The 16,942-nt window shown below is 33.1% G+C and overlaps 1 protein-coding gene across 2 annotated transcripts in view; it reads right to left on the bottom strand.

Moving 5' to 3' along the window:
- Nucleotides 1-16,942, bottom strand: part of OTOGL (otogelin like) — a gene marked incomplete at both ends in the record, with an annotated part of 123,565 nt that overhangs the window by 15,983 nt on the left and 90,640 nt on the right. For both annotated transcript variants that reach the window (XM_081311620.1, XM_081311621.1), the window contains 9 exons: nucleotides 1,223-1,408; nucleotides 3,280-3,421; nucleotides 6,014-6,228; nucleotides 9,006-9,195; nucleotides 10,558-10,650; nucleotides 10,741-10,764; nucleotides 11,203-11,345; nucleotides 11,603-11,780; nucleotides 13,361-13,434. In XM_081311620.1, the coding sequence (XP_081167746.1) occupies nucleotides 1,223-1,408; nucleotides 3,280-3,421; nucleotides 6,014-6,228; nucleotides 9,006-9,195; nucleotides 10,558-10,650; nucleotides 10,741-10,764; nucleotides 11,203-11,345; nucleotides 11,603-11,780; nucleotides 13,361-13,434 (1,245 nt within the window). The remainder of the gene's footprint in view (nucleotides 1-1,222; nucleotides 1,409-3,279; nucleotides 3,422-6,013; nucleotides 6,229-9,005; nucleotides 9,196-10,557; nucleotides 10,651-10,740; nucleotides 10,765-11,202; nucleotides 11,346-11,602; nucleotides 11,781-13,360; nucleotides 13,435-16,942) is intronic.

Here is a 16,942-nt window from a genome sequence, read left to right as displayed (position 1 = left end):
CAGCTCACATTTTTCTTTAACCAACCTGTGTATATGCCACAGAAAATATTTTTCCTTCCTACAACTATCTATACATTGATATGCCCTCTGCTATAAATAAGATGATTTTTAGTTGTTTTAAGACATGTAAGATGTTATCAATACAATTTATTTAGCTTGAACAAACTCAGTGATATAAATGTGAATTAGCTTTAAAATAATAACTGTTATAAATAAATGACATTAGAAAAAAAGTAGTCCCTATCTCACATTAAAATTCATGTCATACTAAAATATAAAACATTTCCGCTTTAAAATCTAAAAGAGAAAAGTAGGCAATTAGGAAAAATATTATATGTAAATATGGCCCTCTAGTAGTTTTTTAAGGAATAATAAAGTTAAATAGCTACAATCATATCCTCAGTATCTAAGCACGTCTCCAGCAAATCAAGCTGTTAAACCTCTAAAGTTATGAGCATAACTGTGCCTAGGTATTCTGAAGTCTTTCTTCCTTTCTTTATTGGCAATCTCAAGCTTGTTTCTAAAACTATATACATTTGCTTCTACTTACCCTTCCTTTAACTGTTAGCTAATTACCTGTCTGACCATAAGGAAGACCCCTATGACTATCAAACTACTGTGCAGTGATTTCCTCAGTTTTTCACGTTTCCATTTGCCACCACCATTTAGACAATGTGTCAAAATTAAATTGTTGGAAAATGACAGCAGAAAATTAAAATTTTCCCCAGATAATAATTCTATCTGCCATTTCTAAAGTGCTTATTTTCTCAAGGCACCATTAAATGCAAACTTCTTTTTCTTGTTTGATGTCTCTCCACGCTGACCTGATAAGTTAATAAGCACTATCATTTCTCTCATTTTGCAGAGGCATAACCTCAGGCTCAAAGGTAAAATGAAAGCTAAAGACAGAAAATAACTGGAATTTAAGTCCATCCCACAACCTATACTTTTAATTCTTAATTTTCCATGCTCTTTCCTAGTTATTACATATAAATACATATAAATATGTATATATAAAACTATCAAAATACATCATAATGAAAGCTACTAATTTTGTTAAATTCAACTGAAACCATATTAACAGCACATTACAAACTCATTTCCTTTCCAACACTTAGGTTACCTTTGATTAATTTTTCTCAGCATATCTTTCCAATATCTAAGAAAAGTTCTTATCTGTGTGTTAAATCTCAAAGAAATTATTTTGTATTTTGCTTCTTACCACATTCTCTCTCTGGAATACACTGAATTTTATCTGGCCTGTGAAGAATGGTCCCATTTTTGCACACACAGTCTTCTCTTAAATTCGAACATGAAGAGTGTCCATAGGACCATTTGTTCAGGCATGTTCTTGCCTCACAAGGTAGCACACAGGGTTGATATTCTTTCCCATCTGGGCAACTCAGAGCTATGAACAAAAAGGATGGAATTTGCTAATGACAAACATGACCCATTTGATTTCTAATAAAAGAAAGAAATGTCAGCTTGTCTCTGAAACGGAATTTTGCACATTTTAGTCTCTTCAATGTCCATTTTTTTTTATTTTCTGTGTACTGTAGATCAGGAGCAAGATCATCAATGAGTATTTTCAAGCATCTTGCAGGTGTCCAACTAATATTAAAAGTTCATCTGATTTGTATCAAATAAACATAGGCAGTCCAAGTCTGGTTTCCATGTAGTCAACTATTACAAAGTTAATGCTCTGTGCAGTCAAATGAGATATGTCATCTACTCAGAATAAACATGGAGATCAGCTTTAAATAATGTAATTCAACCAAGTCATAAAAAATGTGGGTCATATTTAGGCTTAATCTTTCACTGTTAAAAGAAAATGATTGTTGAACAGTCTTTAAATGATGCTTTAGAAAATTCTTATTAATTTTAAATAGTCTTTAAAAAGTTATACTGTTAGAAAAGAAATACTCAGATGGTAGGAGTATAAATTGGTTCAATATCAGTGGAGAACAATTTGACAGCACCCAGTGAAAGTGGAGATGGCATACATTCCAGATGAATCAGGAATGCTGCTCTCAAATAATGATTCATCTGTGGAAGGAGGAAGATAAAAGGGATAATAGAAGGGAACAGAGAAGCCTTATATGCAACTTTATTTTTTTATGTTGTTATTGGTACAATAGAATTGTACATAATAGTGTGGTTCACTGAGATATTTTCTTATGTGCAAACAACATAATTTGCTCCATTTCATTCCCCATAATTTGCTTCCTTCCCTTTCCTTCTCTTCTTCCCTCCCCTTCCTTTACTATATTAGCCTCCCTTCCATTTAATTGCATATTTTTAAATTGGTACATTATAATTATACATAAAGGTAGGATGCATTGTGATATATTTATATATGCAGATTATACAATTAGGATAATTTCATTCCTCAGTTCCTTCCCTTTCATTTGTCTCCTCCTTCCCCTTCCATCCCTTACTACTCTATTGATCTCCTTCTATTTTCTCATGAAAATAGAAGATCCCCATCTTTTATTTCTTTTTTTTCTCTAGCTTTCTCATACCAGAGAAAATGTTTGACCCTTGACTTTCTGAATCTAGCCTATTTCACTTTAGCATAGTGTTCTCCAGTTCTATCCATTTATATATACAACAAAGGACATAATTTCACTTTTCTTTATGGCTGAGTAAAAGTCCATATAAAATATACCATATTTTCTTTATCCATTCAATTGTTGACAGGCACCTACACTGGTTCCATACCTTTGCTGTTGTGAATTACATTGCTATAGACATTGGAATGCAAATCTCTCTTATAGTATGGTGATTTCAGTTCTTTTAGATCAATAGTGAGGAGCAGAATACTGGGTCAAATGATGGTCCTATTCCTGAAGAATCTCCATACTGATTTTCATAGCAGTCAAATTGATTTGCAATCAAATGGGCAAATGAACTAAAGAGACATTTCTTAAAAGAAGAAATGCAAATGGTCAACAATTATATGATAAAATGTTCAACATCCTTAGCAATCAGAGAAATGCAAATCAAAATTACATTGAGATTTCATCTCACTCAAGTAAAAATGTTAACCATCAAGAATAGAAATAACAATAAATGTTGGTGAGGATATGGAGAAAAAGGAACACTTGTAAATTTTATTTGTAAAGTTGAGTGATCTGACTTGTTTTTGATATATTGCTTTTTGTGTATCTTATGCTTATAATTACTATTTGATTAAAAATAAAAAGTAAAAGAAAAATGAATAAAAAAGAATGTTATTTAATGATTAGAAAATATTGTATAGATTTAGTGGTTACTTACTGCAGTAATCAGGTGTTCTCCAATGAATGCAGATGTCAAACTTGTTGCACAGAGCTACATATGCAGAAAGAGCATCACATTCATAGTTCCAGAAATAGGTATAATTGATCCACATCTTTTCACAAAATTCCTTTGGTGAAACCTACAAATGCATTTTGCCTTGGGATAAGTTATGCTGTTTTATTTTTCTAAAGGCCCTAAGCTAGACTAAGACAATTTGAAAAATAAAATGACAGCAAGTTGATATTCATTATAGTTCCTCTTAGATCTCAGATTTTCAAGAATTCACAATACTAGATGTCACCCCTGAATTTATATTTCCCAACAGATTTTAAATGAGATAACTGTTATCTATACTAATCTATACAAATCTTTCTTAGAAGGCTGGAAAAGAAAGAGAGTAACTCAGGTCTAGCAAAAATCTATTTCTAATATTATGATTTGGGTTACAATCATCTCTTCTATATAATACATAGGAGATTGAGCTACTATAGATAAAATTGGAAGCTACCAAAGCATTCTATAATAGTATAGAGCATCATCCATTAAACCAGTTTATAAATGCTTCTTAAAATTCTTTATATTAATATTCCATGTTCATCTTATATAATTTGTTATGCTTTATTTTCATTCAATTCTTTTTTCTATGGACTATGTTCTGTTTTGATCTAGAGACTGTGATATCTCAATAATTTGGCTTATAACTTAGAATTCATTCCAATTTTTCTCTCCCCTCATTCATTCAGTAATCACAAAATGTGCATCTATATGTAGATGCTAAATTCTGAGTTTCCCTTTTCTCAGTCTAACTGCTTCTCTAGAGGCCTAGGCCTATACTTGCCTGTAGGGAGAAAAGAGAAGTCTGCTTAGCTGATGAGTAGCCTCTTCATGCCTGCCTCACTTTATGTTTATAGAAGAATATGGTCACTTCTCTGTTCTTAATCATCCTTATGGGAGTATTGCCCTGGAAGCCAGTCATACTATGTCTAGTATGGTTCAGTCTGATTGCAGTGGCCTCAGCCAATGTGGTCACCAGCTATTATGAGTATGTCCTCCATAGCTTGACCCAGTGGCCAAAACAGAAATCTTCTAATACCAATTTCTCCATGACCTAAAACCTGGAGTTACAGGTATAATACAGTTTTGGAGGGTATGTTGCTTGACCCAGTTATAAGGCCATAGCTAGATGCCTTTTAGTTCACCTTCTTAAACAACAGGTTAAATTCACACCCCTGTCTTTTTTTCCTATGTGAAAAACTTATCTATTTACTCCTGACTATAAAAACATAAGCATTACTGTCCCCAATTAAAATGGTTTTTATCTACATAGCAGATCAAGTTATTATATTACTATATTTTGAGATATTAAATAATTATCCTTCTGTGCAAATGTCCAATTCCTCATCTATATCTGGACTCCAGTTTTCTTTTTTTTGCCATCGAATTCACTGGGAAGATCCTAAGAGAAAAGTTGAAGCTGTTGCAGACTAAATGGCACCCTGTATTACCTCTCTACAATTTGATGAGTCAAGCTGAAAACTTTCCAGTCAACCTTCTAAGTTCTCAGTTATTGATGCAATTTTTAGAATTCATGGTGCTTTAAAGAATAAATTAAAGTGACAACAACATGCATTAAATGTATTGCTTTTTAAAATTTTATGTGCATGCATTTAAAAAATTTAAACACTTAAAACTTACTTTCACTCAAATCTCTAAGTAAAGAGAACCTCCAAAAATATATGCCTTTTTATTCCATGACTTCAAACCCTTACCTTTTCCCTCAGGGAACTCATAGTGCAGGCTAACTATAGAATCTACATCTCCCCATCTAGCACATAGTGAGCTCCTTCCTGACTCAATAATTTCATCACTCTCCTTCCTAGATTCTTCCTCTATATATGTGGCACAAAACTGCTTCATTATTTTCCTTGCATGGGCTTTTACTCCAAATGTATATTTTTTTGTATATACTATTTTCTTCTGTCTAGATCTTCCTTCTTCTCCCTTCTTTCCTGGAAAACCCATCTTTCTGAACAGTTCAAAGGTCTAAACCTGCATGAAGTCTTTTCCAATCTGGTTTCTTATGGATCTTCATATTGTAACTGTAATATACTTGTTCACAGATTACCTTTCTTGTAGATTCCTTGACATCAGGGGAATTTCTTATTCCTGTATCACAAGAGTCTAACATCGTGCCTACTATGTGCTAAATGCTCATTAATTTTTAGTTAAACACTTTGTGAAATTCTGTTTGTCCTTTGTCTCTAACAATGAATCTTTTTTAAATGACATAGATTATTTAAAATATGTATTAATTATTCAAGTTAGAAGTCTAGCAAGTAATAAAGACCAATTAAGTTCTTGTAAGTTCTTACAAGAGGCCATAATTGTAAGGAAATGATTAAAGTTTCAATGTCTTAGTTCCTATACTGGGTAATCAAATGCCATTGATCTTTTTCTCTTAGAGGCATTTATTCATAGGAAAGAACTTCATTTTTTTAAGCTATAAATATAGTTCTAACAAAACATGGGATGGGAAAAAAAGATAATTATCCTTCCTGTATCTGTAAATCTATAAAAAGTAAGTGATTCTGAATTCTAAAACATACTGGCAGAAGGTTTGGAGATAAACTATTCTCAGTAGGAAAATATCATAGCAAAACCAGGAATTTATTGGCTTTTACTTTCAATATGTCTAACATGACAGTTCTTATTTATAGGTGCTTTGGCTTACTTTATCATGGCATGGAATGAAAACTCTTCTATTTAATAACTCAATGCAGTGACTGCAATCATGCTCAGTACAATTCCTAACAGGTCTTCTTGTTGTTACTGCAAAAGATTTCTCAATTTCCCAGCTCTCAATAAATAACTCTATGTCTTCCATATTCACAATAATTGTGCCGTTTTGCATCTTCAGATCATCATCTGGATCTTCATTGCAAATTCCTTGAAAGAAATGTGACATTTAGAGGGAAAAAATTTTTTTCACTTAAACCAAATATAATTAGCACAATTAAATCAGCTTAATAATTTATTTTAAATGAATTCTTTTATCAAAGTTCCAAATTATGTGTCTTTGGCTTTAGCACTGACAGGGTTTTTAAAATTATATATCTAACTCCTTTATAAAATAGCATAGAACTGCCTTAACCCAATAAGAAAAAAGTCATGGGGCTATAAGAAAGAGAAGATGGATCCTCCTCCTACACATTTCCATTATTACCACCATCTCATTAGTTCAGAGCAAATTTTTACACCTGGCAAGATATCACCTAAAATAGTGTACACTGAGTGACTGAATTCCAGGCTCACATTCACCCAGGATAACTGTGCCTGGAAATATTAAGCTTTCCCTTTCAGGAATTATCCACTGCCCCGCTCCCATTGTCCAGTGTATGACACCACTCCAGGTGAGGACCCTGATTGACATAAAGTCAATCCTTACTCCCTTATATTAGCAATTGTACAGGTAAAACAGCCAACTTATAGCAGTCACGTAACCACACAGATTTATTCATCATCTGGAAAACCATTGTCAAACTCAAGGCTTGAACTGGGAATCCCAGGACACAGACCATCTCCCTTCATTGGAGTGACATGACATATTGATGACTATGATGCTTTGAATAAGGCCAGATTGAGAATAAGCTTATTCTTCATCCAGTGGAGTACAGAGCCAAGGAAAGTACAGAGATAAGAACCAGATCCCTTATCATACCTTTCCTAAAGTCCCATCCTACATTAACACATACTTTTCTTAATTTCCAAGACTGTAAGTTATAATATATGAAGTAAACATTTTATTCAAACATCAAATCTTAATCACCAAGCAGATGCATCAGGATGAAAAAGGCTGCTGCTGCTGCAGATATCTCATCCCTACAAATATACAGGTTTCTGAGGGCAATTAAAAGGGGAAAAAAAACCCAACTTCATGCAACGTAACTGCTAAGAATTTAAGGTGAGACTTTTGAAGAGAGAGGTAATTTCTAATACAAATGTGTTTCACTGCAACTCCATCCATCACCCCAGCTGACTTCAGTGTTATATAGACTTAGATATCAATAAAGCTTTTTCCATTATGGTGTCCATGTTCAGTTTGGATAACACTCTTGTTTACCTCAGCTTTTTCAGTTGGCACCCAACCTGGTGGTTCTGACACCACTCAGATGACCCTTTAACTATCTACCTTTCTCATACTCTGAAAGTTATGGAGTTTAGGCCATGATCCTTGGTAGCAAAAAGGTGATCCTAGGAGACTGCTTTTCTACATTGCTTAGTTAACAATTCAGCTAGCAGAGTATCTATCACCTTAAAAGCAAGAGCTGAGAGCAGAGGAGGAAGAAACTATAAAAATCAAACAAAAATCATATCATTCAGAAGTGCTAACTCATAGCAAAAAATCCATTCCCAAAGTCTGAGTTGTTAATAATAACTATTGAACTACATTTACTTAACTATTTCCACATGATAAATTTAAGTCACTGCTGAAGTCCATGACAAGAAACATTTTCTTTTGTAAGGAAATATGCAAATCAGTTTAGCAAAACTTTCTACTAGATATTTGTGTTTTAAAAAAGAAACAGTCATTTCATTTAATTTTCTGAGGGCAAGAACTTGCTTAGTCATATTCATTTTTGAGTTTTTAGCATCAAAAATAATATCAAACACTCAGAAGGTAATGGAGAAACTTTTACTGAATGTTAATGAAGTTAAAATTGATGTATATTTTACAAATTACCATTTATCATCTGTTATGTAAGTAACACTTTAAGCATTCTACATTAATTTTTCACATATAATCCTATCAATGATAAATATTAAAACTTAAAATTTACATGTAATATTATGAAAATTTATGTATACAAGTTGATATTTTGATTTCTGCATATGATCTTGAAATGATATTACTGCACTAACTAGAAAGCTGAGGAAACTAATCTCTTAATATGTACAGAAAGTTGAATATAATTTCTGTTCACCTTTCCATAATGATCTTGAAATGATATTACTGCACCAACTTGAAAGATGAGGAAACTGATCTCTTAATAGGTACAGAAAGTTGAATATAATATCTGTTCACCTTTCCAGGAGACACAAGAGCCAGTACTTTTAAAATTTGTTATATTCCCACAGATTTATTTGGTTTGTTTCCTTTGACTTTTATATCTATGTAACATGTTAAGCCTAAGTGTAAAGGTACATATAAGTTGTATACCTCATAATCAAGCTGAGACATGTATTCAGAACATTGTATTATTTCAATATGACATAAAATTTCCCTGAGTTTAACCTTTACAAAAAGGAAGAAACAAAGATTTTAAGCCTGTGACCTTTCTATGCTTTATTTTTTATCAATTTTTTATCAATTACCAATTAGGACAACACATCTTATTAGGGGTTGTTAGAATAAAGTGAGTTAAAATATGCCTGATACTTTATTAATTCTCAATAAAGAAGAGTTAGTAGAAACATAAAGTATTATAGTAATAATAATAATAATAGTAAACATTCATTCCATGAAATACTCAAGCTAAACTGTTATTTCTTGCTTTCTTAGCCCTTTATTGAAAGCCACTGCTTTCTTCAATATTCACATGGGGAATTGAAAGTGAGTATCACAACTCAAGTCTGAAAAGTGGGCCAACAGTGTTCAAAACAATGTACTGTGGGCAGGAAAAGAAATATTAGAAGAAATAAAAGATCTTAAGATCAGTGCTCACCACAAAGTCCTTCTGTATAGGATGACAAGTTAAACCGGAAGCTGAAGTGAATATCTATGATTCCTGTAAGATGAGCCCACTTGATGATTAATCCAGCTGGGGTAGTAATCATGTACATAGTACCAGAATCCTCTATGAACAGTTCTTGATTTGAAAAGGGCAAAGGCACAACAATAGAATCCACTTCTACCTAGAATAATATAAATACATCTGGTAGGAAGGTATTTATTTAAATACACACTAATAAAATTCAGGACAATACAGATTATTCCATTTATTCTGTTTTAATATGGACTAATTTTTAAATGTTTAAAATTTTATTTTTCTAGCCTAAGGGATATCTGAATAAGTTTTAAAAAAAGAGAGATAAGGAAGGCTATTTTTTTCTTCCCCTTGTTGAATGACAATTGGCTTTGTATGCACAAGTAACTTAGGAAAAGAAAGACACAGTAGTGATAATACCTTTCAGGAAATTGGTAACTAGATGAAATATCATCGATTTCAGATCAAATTAAAGAGAAAAATTATTTTTATATGGACCTATGCACCTGTGCTAACTAATATAATTATTTTCAGAAAGCCTATAACATCTCAGCCAATATAAGTAAAATCTTTTTTTTTATTGATTGTTCAAAACATTACAGAGCTCATGATATATCATCTTTCATACATTAGACTCAATTGGGTTTTGAACTCCCATTTTTACCCCAAATACAGATTGCAGAATCACATCTGTTACATACTCACATTATTTCATAGTGGCATATTAGTGATTGTTGTATTCTGCTACCTTTCCTATCCCCTACTATCCCCCCTCCCCTCCCCTCCCCTCCCATCTTCCCTCTCTACCTCCTCTGCTGTTGTTCAATTGAATTGAACAATAAGTAAAATCTTTACACATCTTTTTCTTACACTTTAGAGAGGACAATTTAGATCTGAGTTAAGAACCCAGCTCATAACTCACTGTTACATCCTAAACATACAGTTCTTATGATAAGGGTCTTTCATTCAGAAGCAAGTGGCTCCTTTCAAGCTTATTCATAACACATTGTTCTTGTTTCATTTACTACAATAAAGGTAAATATTCTTTCTTTTTTTCTCATTTTAGCAATCAATTATTCATCAAAAATTTAGTGATATGAACAGTTCACAACCAGCCCTCCCCACCTCTTCTTCTCTAAGTGGTTTTCATCGTGCTCCCCAGGGCCACTGCTCTTTTCAACATCATTTCCACCTTGTCTGATTTGAAACACAAATATTAACTCTGTTATGAAGAAGCTTGGTCATCCGTATTATCTGAGGGGCATTAGAATGTTTAACAAGGCCCTTAAGTTAACCCCACAGGAAAGAGATATATGCAACAGTTGGCACATAAATGAAGGTAGAAATATAATATTAAGAAACACATTTTTAGGCTTCCCATGAAAAGAATGATTATCCATAAGAGCAATGAAACCGCACTGATACGTTTAATTTTCCTCTTTTTCCAAATGTTTTCATATAATTTCTTATTTCCATGTCATGTAAAGAAAATTTTCAATTGTGCTCTTACCTTCCTTGCTACCCTATTGACAAGAATTTTATTTACTGATGTTGTCACATTTAACTTCTTAAAACAAAGTCCAGAGATTCTTCCAGAGGAAGCCTTATTTTGAAAAAATAAAAATTAGATGAAGTTGAACATAATTTAAATCATAAACAGAATGAATTTGTTAAATAATTTGCAAATACTCACTAGCTTTTTAAATGAGTTTCCATTCTGAAAAGAAGTACAGAACATAATTTTTTAAATTTTTAACTGCTTTATTTCATAGTATTCAGATAACATACAATTAATCCATCTAAAGTATATAATTCAGTGGTTTATAATATACTCATAAAATGGTGCAACCAACAAACCATTTGAAGATACATTAATCATCCCCCAAAGAAGCTTTATACCTATTAGCAGTCATTTCCCACTATCCATTCTGGCCAGAAAACACTTTTAAAAGAAATTCATTACTTGACTTTTAAAAACATCATTTAGAGTAATATGATATGCCTTTAGATATGTTTACATAAAACACTTTTATTTAAATATCAGAAGATCAATATAAGGTTTCAAGGACCTTTTTATTCTTAAAATCTCAAATGTTACAATATATCTCAACTATATATTTATAAGGAAATGACCACAAAAATGGTTAGGACCTACCTGATTCAAGGAACACTTTTCAATATGAACAACTATGATCTCCCCAGGAATTCTTACTAAGATATAAGAAGCCATACTATATAGTGCAGCATTGTTTCCATCAAATGTAATAATGCTCAGTTCTGACAACATGGAACATCGACCTAAGATAAAGTGATGTAAAGTGGAATTAGTCTATGAACTATTTGTTTTTAGTAATAGCTGCTTTTAAAAAAATCTCTTAACTTAGCCTTACAGTTGATAAGAAGCAACTCAAAATGTCACATACTGTAAACAAAAATTTTTCAATCAAATGAAGAAAGCTCAAAAACAATAATGGTATAATGACATGATCAGTTCCAAAAAACAGCAATCTCCCCTTTTTAAAAGTTTAGCCAGCACATAAGAAATGCAAACTTACAAGGACATTCCCACTCAGGACAGCAGATATCAGTGTTCACTTGAACAGGTCTTCCCCGGAAACCACAGTCCGGCATTTCTACTTCCTTTGGGCAATTAAGAGACCAGTTGTATAATGTCCATTCCATATTAAGGCATATATATTGGCTACAGTTATATACAGGATCAAATTGCTGGGGCTGTTAATAGAAGAGAAAAAGTAGTAAGTTTTTCCCTATTTTCAACTAATATTCTCAGTTGATGTATTAGTTTCACAATCCCATTGCCTATAGTGTATACTTCCTAAATACAAAAACTCTGAAAGAAAAAATTAAAAATTTCACTACAAGTTTTTGTTGATGTGTCCTCTCTATAATATTCAATATGTACTTAATTTAAGTTTTATTTTAATATTGATTTAGCATCAGGATTACCCATACACTCAGACAAAATAAAGTCCTTTCATACATTCTGAGGTTAGCACTTGGTAAGCAAATTTGTATGATGGCAGGCAGTCTTTCCTATTATGTTATGTAGAGCTAGTATATGAATATAACTTCTGTTCATGTTGGTTTAAAAAAAAAATCACAACTTAATCCTACCCAAATATCCCATTAAAAATTCGTATGTGACATTAATAGCACATGATTAGTATAATTACAAGTTAATTTTAATATATAGTTTAAAACTTACAGATAAATATGAGTTAAAGATTTCAAAGTTCATAAATCATATTCTATTTGAAAGTATGATAATAATTATTATATTTGGGGGGGGGGTGGGTATCAGGGATTGAACTCAAGGGCACTTAAATAGGGCCACATCCCCAGCCCTATTTTGTATTTTATTTAGAGACAGGATCTCACTGAGCTGCATAGTGCCTTGCTTTTGCTGAGGCTGGCTTTGAACTTATGATCCTCCTGTCTCAGCCTCCCAAGCCGCTGGGATTATAGGCATGCCCCAGCAAGCCCAGCTTTATTTTCTTATTCTTTAAATGTTAGATACATTCTTGTCTCCGGGTATTCTCACTTGCCAGCCCCCTGTTTGGAACATTGTGTTCCTGGTCCTCTGCATTGTTCAGTCTCTCAACTTCCTTAGATCTTTTGCTCTAAAGTTACATAATCAGTAGAGATTTTCTAACAAACTTATTGAAAATAGTTTCATTACTCTCCTGAATAGTGCTTTTTCGAACATTTTAATGTGACATATTGTGCTTATTGGCAATCTCAGAAACTCCAATATAATGCAAACTCCATAAAGGCAGGAAGTTTGGCCTGCTTTTATACTTTACCAATAGTAGCTAACCAGTTCTTGGCCAGAAATGATGCTAAATAAATATTGACTAAATAAATAGCTAGTTTATCAAAATGAGTGTCATATTTGAAGAAGATATTTGCTCAAGTATCAGCTGAGAAAACTATTAGCTCTAGGGGCCAATGACTTTTTATCTTTATTGGTTGCCAATATATTGTTATCATCTTGCATGTCTGGCATATAGTAGCTGCTCAATAAATATTTTATGAATGCCTGATGGATGGAAAAGGCCACACTAGATGACTCTTTATTAGGAAATCACATTTAGGTTCTTATTTAATTTTGCTTTTACTACTGTGACTATAACATAATCAATAAGAATTATCTGTCAGTTAAGAAAACATAGTTGTTAAAATGTAATTCATATTATTATCATTATCTTTTAGCAATGATAAACCCAAAGAAGTTTAATGCTATTTGAAGAGAGAAACAAGAGCCAATGCTATTAGAAAATAAAAAGTCATACCTCACATTCCAAACCTGTTGTAGGCATTAGTGTGTCAAATACAGTAATGTCTGAGGGGGTAATCATTTCTGGACCTACTAAAAATGAAGATGAAATTCATTAGTGGAATGGTATTCATCATGCATGGAATACATGTGACAGAAAATGTGCTAAGGAATTTTATATAGATTATTTCATTTGTGAAGGAGATAAAAATGCTATCGTCATTTTACAAATAAGGAAACTAAGCTGTTGGGAAGTCAGTTTGAAAAGTGACAGGAGCAGAGTTCTAACCAGGAATTCTGATTCCAGAGCCCTGGCTTTTTTTAAATTTTTTTTATTATTAGTTGTTCAAAACATTACAAAGCTCTTGACATATCATATTTCATACATTTGATTCAAGCGGATTATGAACTCCCATTTTTACCCCATATACATATACTGATGAAGATTCACATCAGTTACACATCCACTTTTTTACATACTGCCATACTAGTGTATGTTGTATTCTGCTGCCTTTCCTGTCCTCTACTATCCCCCCTCCCATCCCCTCCCCTTCCCTCCCATCTTCTCTCTCTACCCCATCTACTGTAATTCATTTCTCTCTCTTGTTTTTTCCCCTTTCCCCTCACTTCCTCTTATATGTAATTTTGTATAACAATGTGGGTCTCCTTCCTTTACCATGCAATTTCCTTTCTCTCTCCCTTTCCCTCCCCCCCTCTTGTCCCTGTTTAATGGTGATCTTCTTCTCATGCTCTTCCTCCCTGCTCTGTTCTTGGTTGCTCTCCTTATATCAAAGATGACATTTTAATGCCCAGTCTATAAACACCTTCACTGTTTTAGCGTATTAACACAATTGTTCGAACAGGTAAAAATACCAGTGGTGTCTCCAGGCTCAGGAGTTACAAATCTTATTGCATTTTCAAAACAACTAGAGAAGCTGGTCCCTTTCCACTGGTGAAACCTTGGTATGTTCCTTGCAAACAGAATAGTGATGCTTTGGACAACATCGGTGGGTATGGTGAAGGAGTGGCCAAGAAAAGGGAAGACACAATTGGCAGATACATTTGTAAGGCACTACAATGCTTTTAGCAGAACTTGAGAAATTTCTAAAACATTCAGTCTGAAGGACTACAGAAGAGACAAAAATAATAGAAGAAATTTTCCCATGCTGTGGTTGCAATGTCCATCATTGATAGTATTTAAAAACATGGTATTTGTTTCCTATTGCTGCTGTAGCAAATTGTTGGTGCTGCTTAAAACATTATTTAAAAACCAGCTTATTATTTAGCAGATCTGGAGATCAGAAGTGCTAAAACTGAGGAATCAGCAAGGCTGTATTCTTTCTGGAGGCTTTAAAGTATGTGTTTTCTTGCCTTCAATTTCCATGGGCTGCCTGAATTCCCGGGCTTGTGCTCCCTTTCTTCACCTTTATATCACTAACTTAACATCTCCAATACTCTCTTCTCTGATTCTGTTGCCATCTTTTCTGATTCTAACGTGTCTCCTATGTGGATAATTTAGGTTAATTTCCCCCATTTTCAGATCTAGTCATAAAACTGATGAGCATCTTTACATCAACAAAGCCCTTTGCCATGTGTGGTCACATATTCACAAATTCTAGGGACTAAAACCTGGACATTTTTGGAGGGCCATTACTCAGCCTACCACAATGACATAATAGATAACTTTTACACTTTTGGTTAAATAGTTTCCACAGATAACTCCCATTTTTGTTATTATTTTGTAGTTCCCAAATTGAAGGATAGATAAAGTACAACAAAAATTCCTTGGCCTTAGGAGCAAAGTTCATGATACATGTATTAGATGTTGTATTGTATACAGAGCATGATATTTAATAGACTTAAATATGTTTATTTCCATTACCACAAACTTTCAGGCAAAGAAAGATAATACAAAGTTCTAGTACAATAAAAGCACAAATTCATAGAAAATTCTAGTGACTAGGAGGTTCAGCAGTCTAAATGTGAAGGAGTGCATTGTTAAAATAATCAAAGGATTATGAGAATTGTCTAGATATAAAATAATAGTCAATATGTCTTGACAATTACAGCTTTCAATAAGTTTTGAAATTGAGAAGTGTGAGTTTTCCAACTTTTGCTTCTTTTTCAAGATTGTTTTGGCTATACTACATTCCTTGTAATTTCATATGGCTTTAGGGTCAGTTTGTCAAGTTCTGCAAAGTACAAGCTAGGGTTATGAAAGGGATTACATGTACCTATAAAACAAATTTGAGAGTATTAGTATCTCAATATTAAATCTTCAAATCCATTTACTTTAACTGCTCAATTCCTTCAGTAATGTTTTGTAATTTTCATTGCAGATTTAAGTCTGTATTTCAACTCTTTTGCTAAATATATTCCTAAGTATGCTATTCTTTTTAAATGCTCCTATAAATATAACTATTTTCTTTTCATATTGTTCATTGCTAGTGTATAGAAATACAGCTGATTTTTTTATGTTGGTCTTGTATTCTGCAACTTTGGCGAACTCGTTTATTATTTTTAATAGGTTTTGGCAGATTCCTTAGGATAATATCTCTATCTATCTATCCACCTACCTATCTATCTATGTCATCTACAAATAGAAACAGCTTTACTTTTCTTATCCCTAAGGGTCATGAAGTATAGTTACAATTAAATAGTTTTACACATTTGCAATACATGTTAAATATTGATGGGGGGGTTATCAGGTCAAAGTAGACAGCAGCACTTAGAAGAATTAATAATCTACGCCCTGGATGTTAGAATATTCAGTCTTATTTAATAAACTTATTCCCTCCATAGATTGAACGATGTTGGAAAATTATCTCTGGCCCCGACCTAAACATGCTTTTACAAAAATAGAGTAATTGTTAACCTCTACAAGGGTGATAAACCCATTCTCTTGTGGCTCTTATAAGGTTTACATGTATGCCAAGTATTTAATTCAATGTCTGGCACGTACGATTTCAATGAATGTTAGCTAATAAGAATAATTGTACTAGTAATGCTTATAGTGAGTCCACAATTTGGAAAATGTCAAAAGACTCCTAAAGTCCTTCAGTAATTCTTCAGGGAAAACAATTCCAGGTTTTTTTGCCATGAACCTTTTACCTAGCCCCCTAATAATCTCTTTTATTCTATTTCTTGGAACTTTTCCTCACATGCTGCAGATTCAAGACATACTGACCAGCTGGATGTCTCTTCATGTGAAATATTCTCTATCATCCAGCTTTTACAGTTACTGTTACCTTCTTGTTAGAACATATTTCTTCCTACACAGTCCCTACCTTCTGTTACCCTTCTGAGACTACAACTCCAAAATAAATACAATGCCTCTCCCATGTGCTGTTCCTATGTACCCTGATTGTACTACAATCATGCCAAAGTGTCCATGGGGATTGATTACAGACTTCCCACACATACCAAAATCTACAGCAATTATGTTCCTCATATTAAAAAAAAACATAGTATTTTCATATACCCTATACACATCCTCCCACATACACATCATCTCTAGATGAATTCTAATACCTAATACAACATAAATACTGCACACACACACACACACACACTCACACACACACACACACATGTTATA

This window comes from Spermophilus citellus (genome assembly GCF_964194105.1).
Source record: "Spermophilus citellus genome assembly, chromosome: 10".
In the NCBI taxonomy this organism is placed as follows: Eukaryota; Metazoa; Chordata; class Mammalia; order Rodentia; family Sciuridae; genus Spermophilus; species Spermophilus citellus.
Note: the sequence above shows the minus strand (reverse complement) of the source record. Positions and strands in the feature narration are given on the sequence as shown.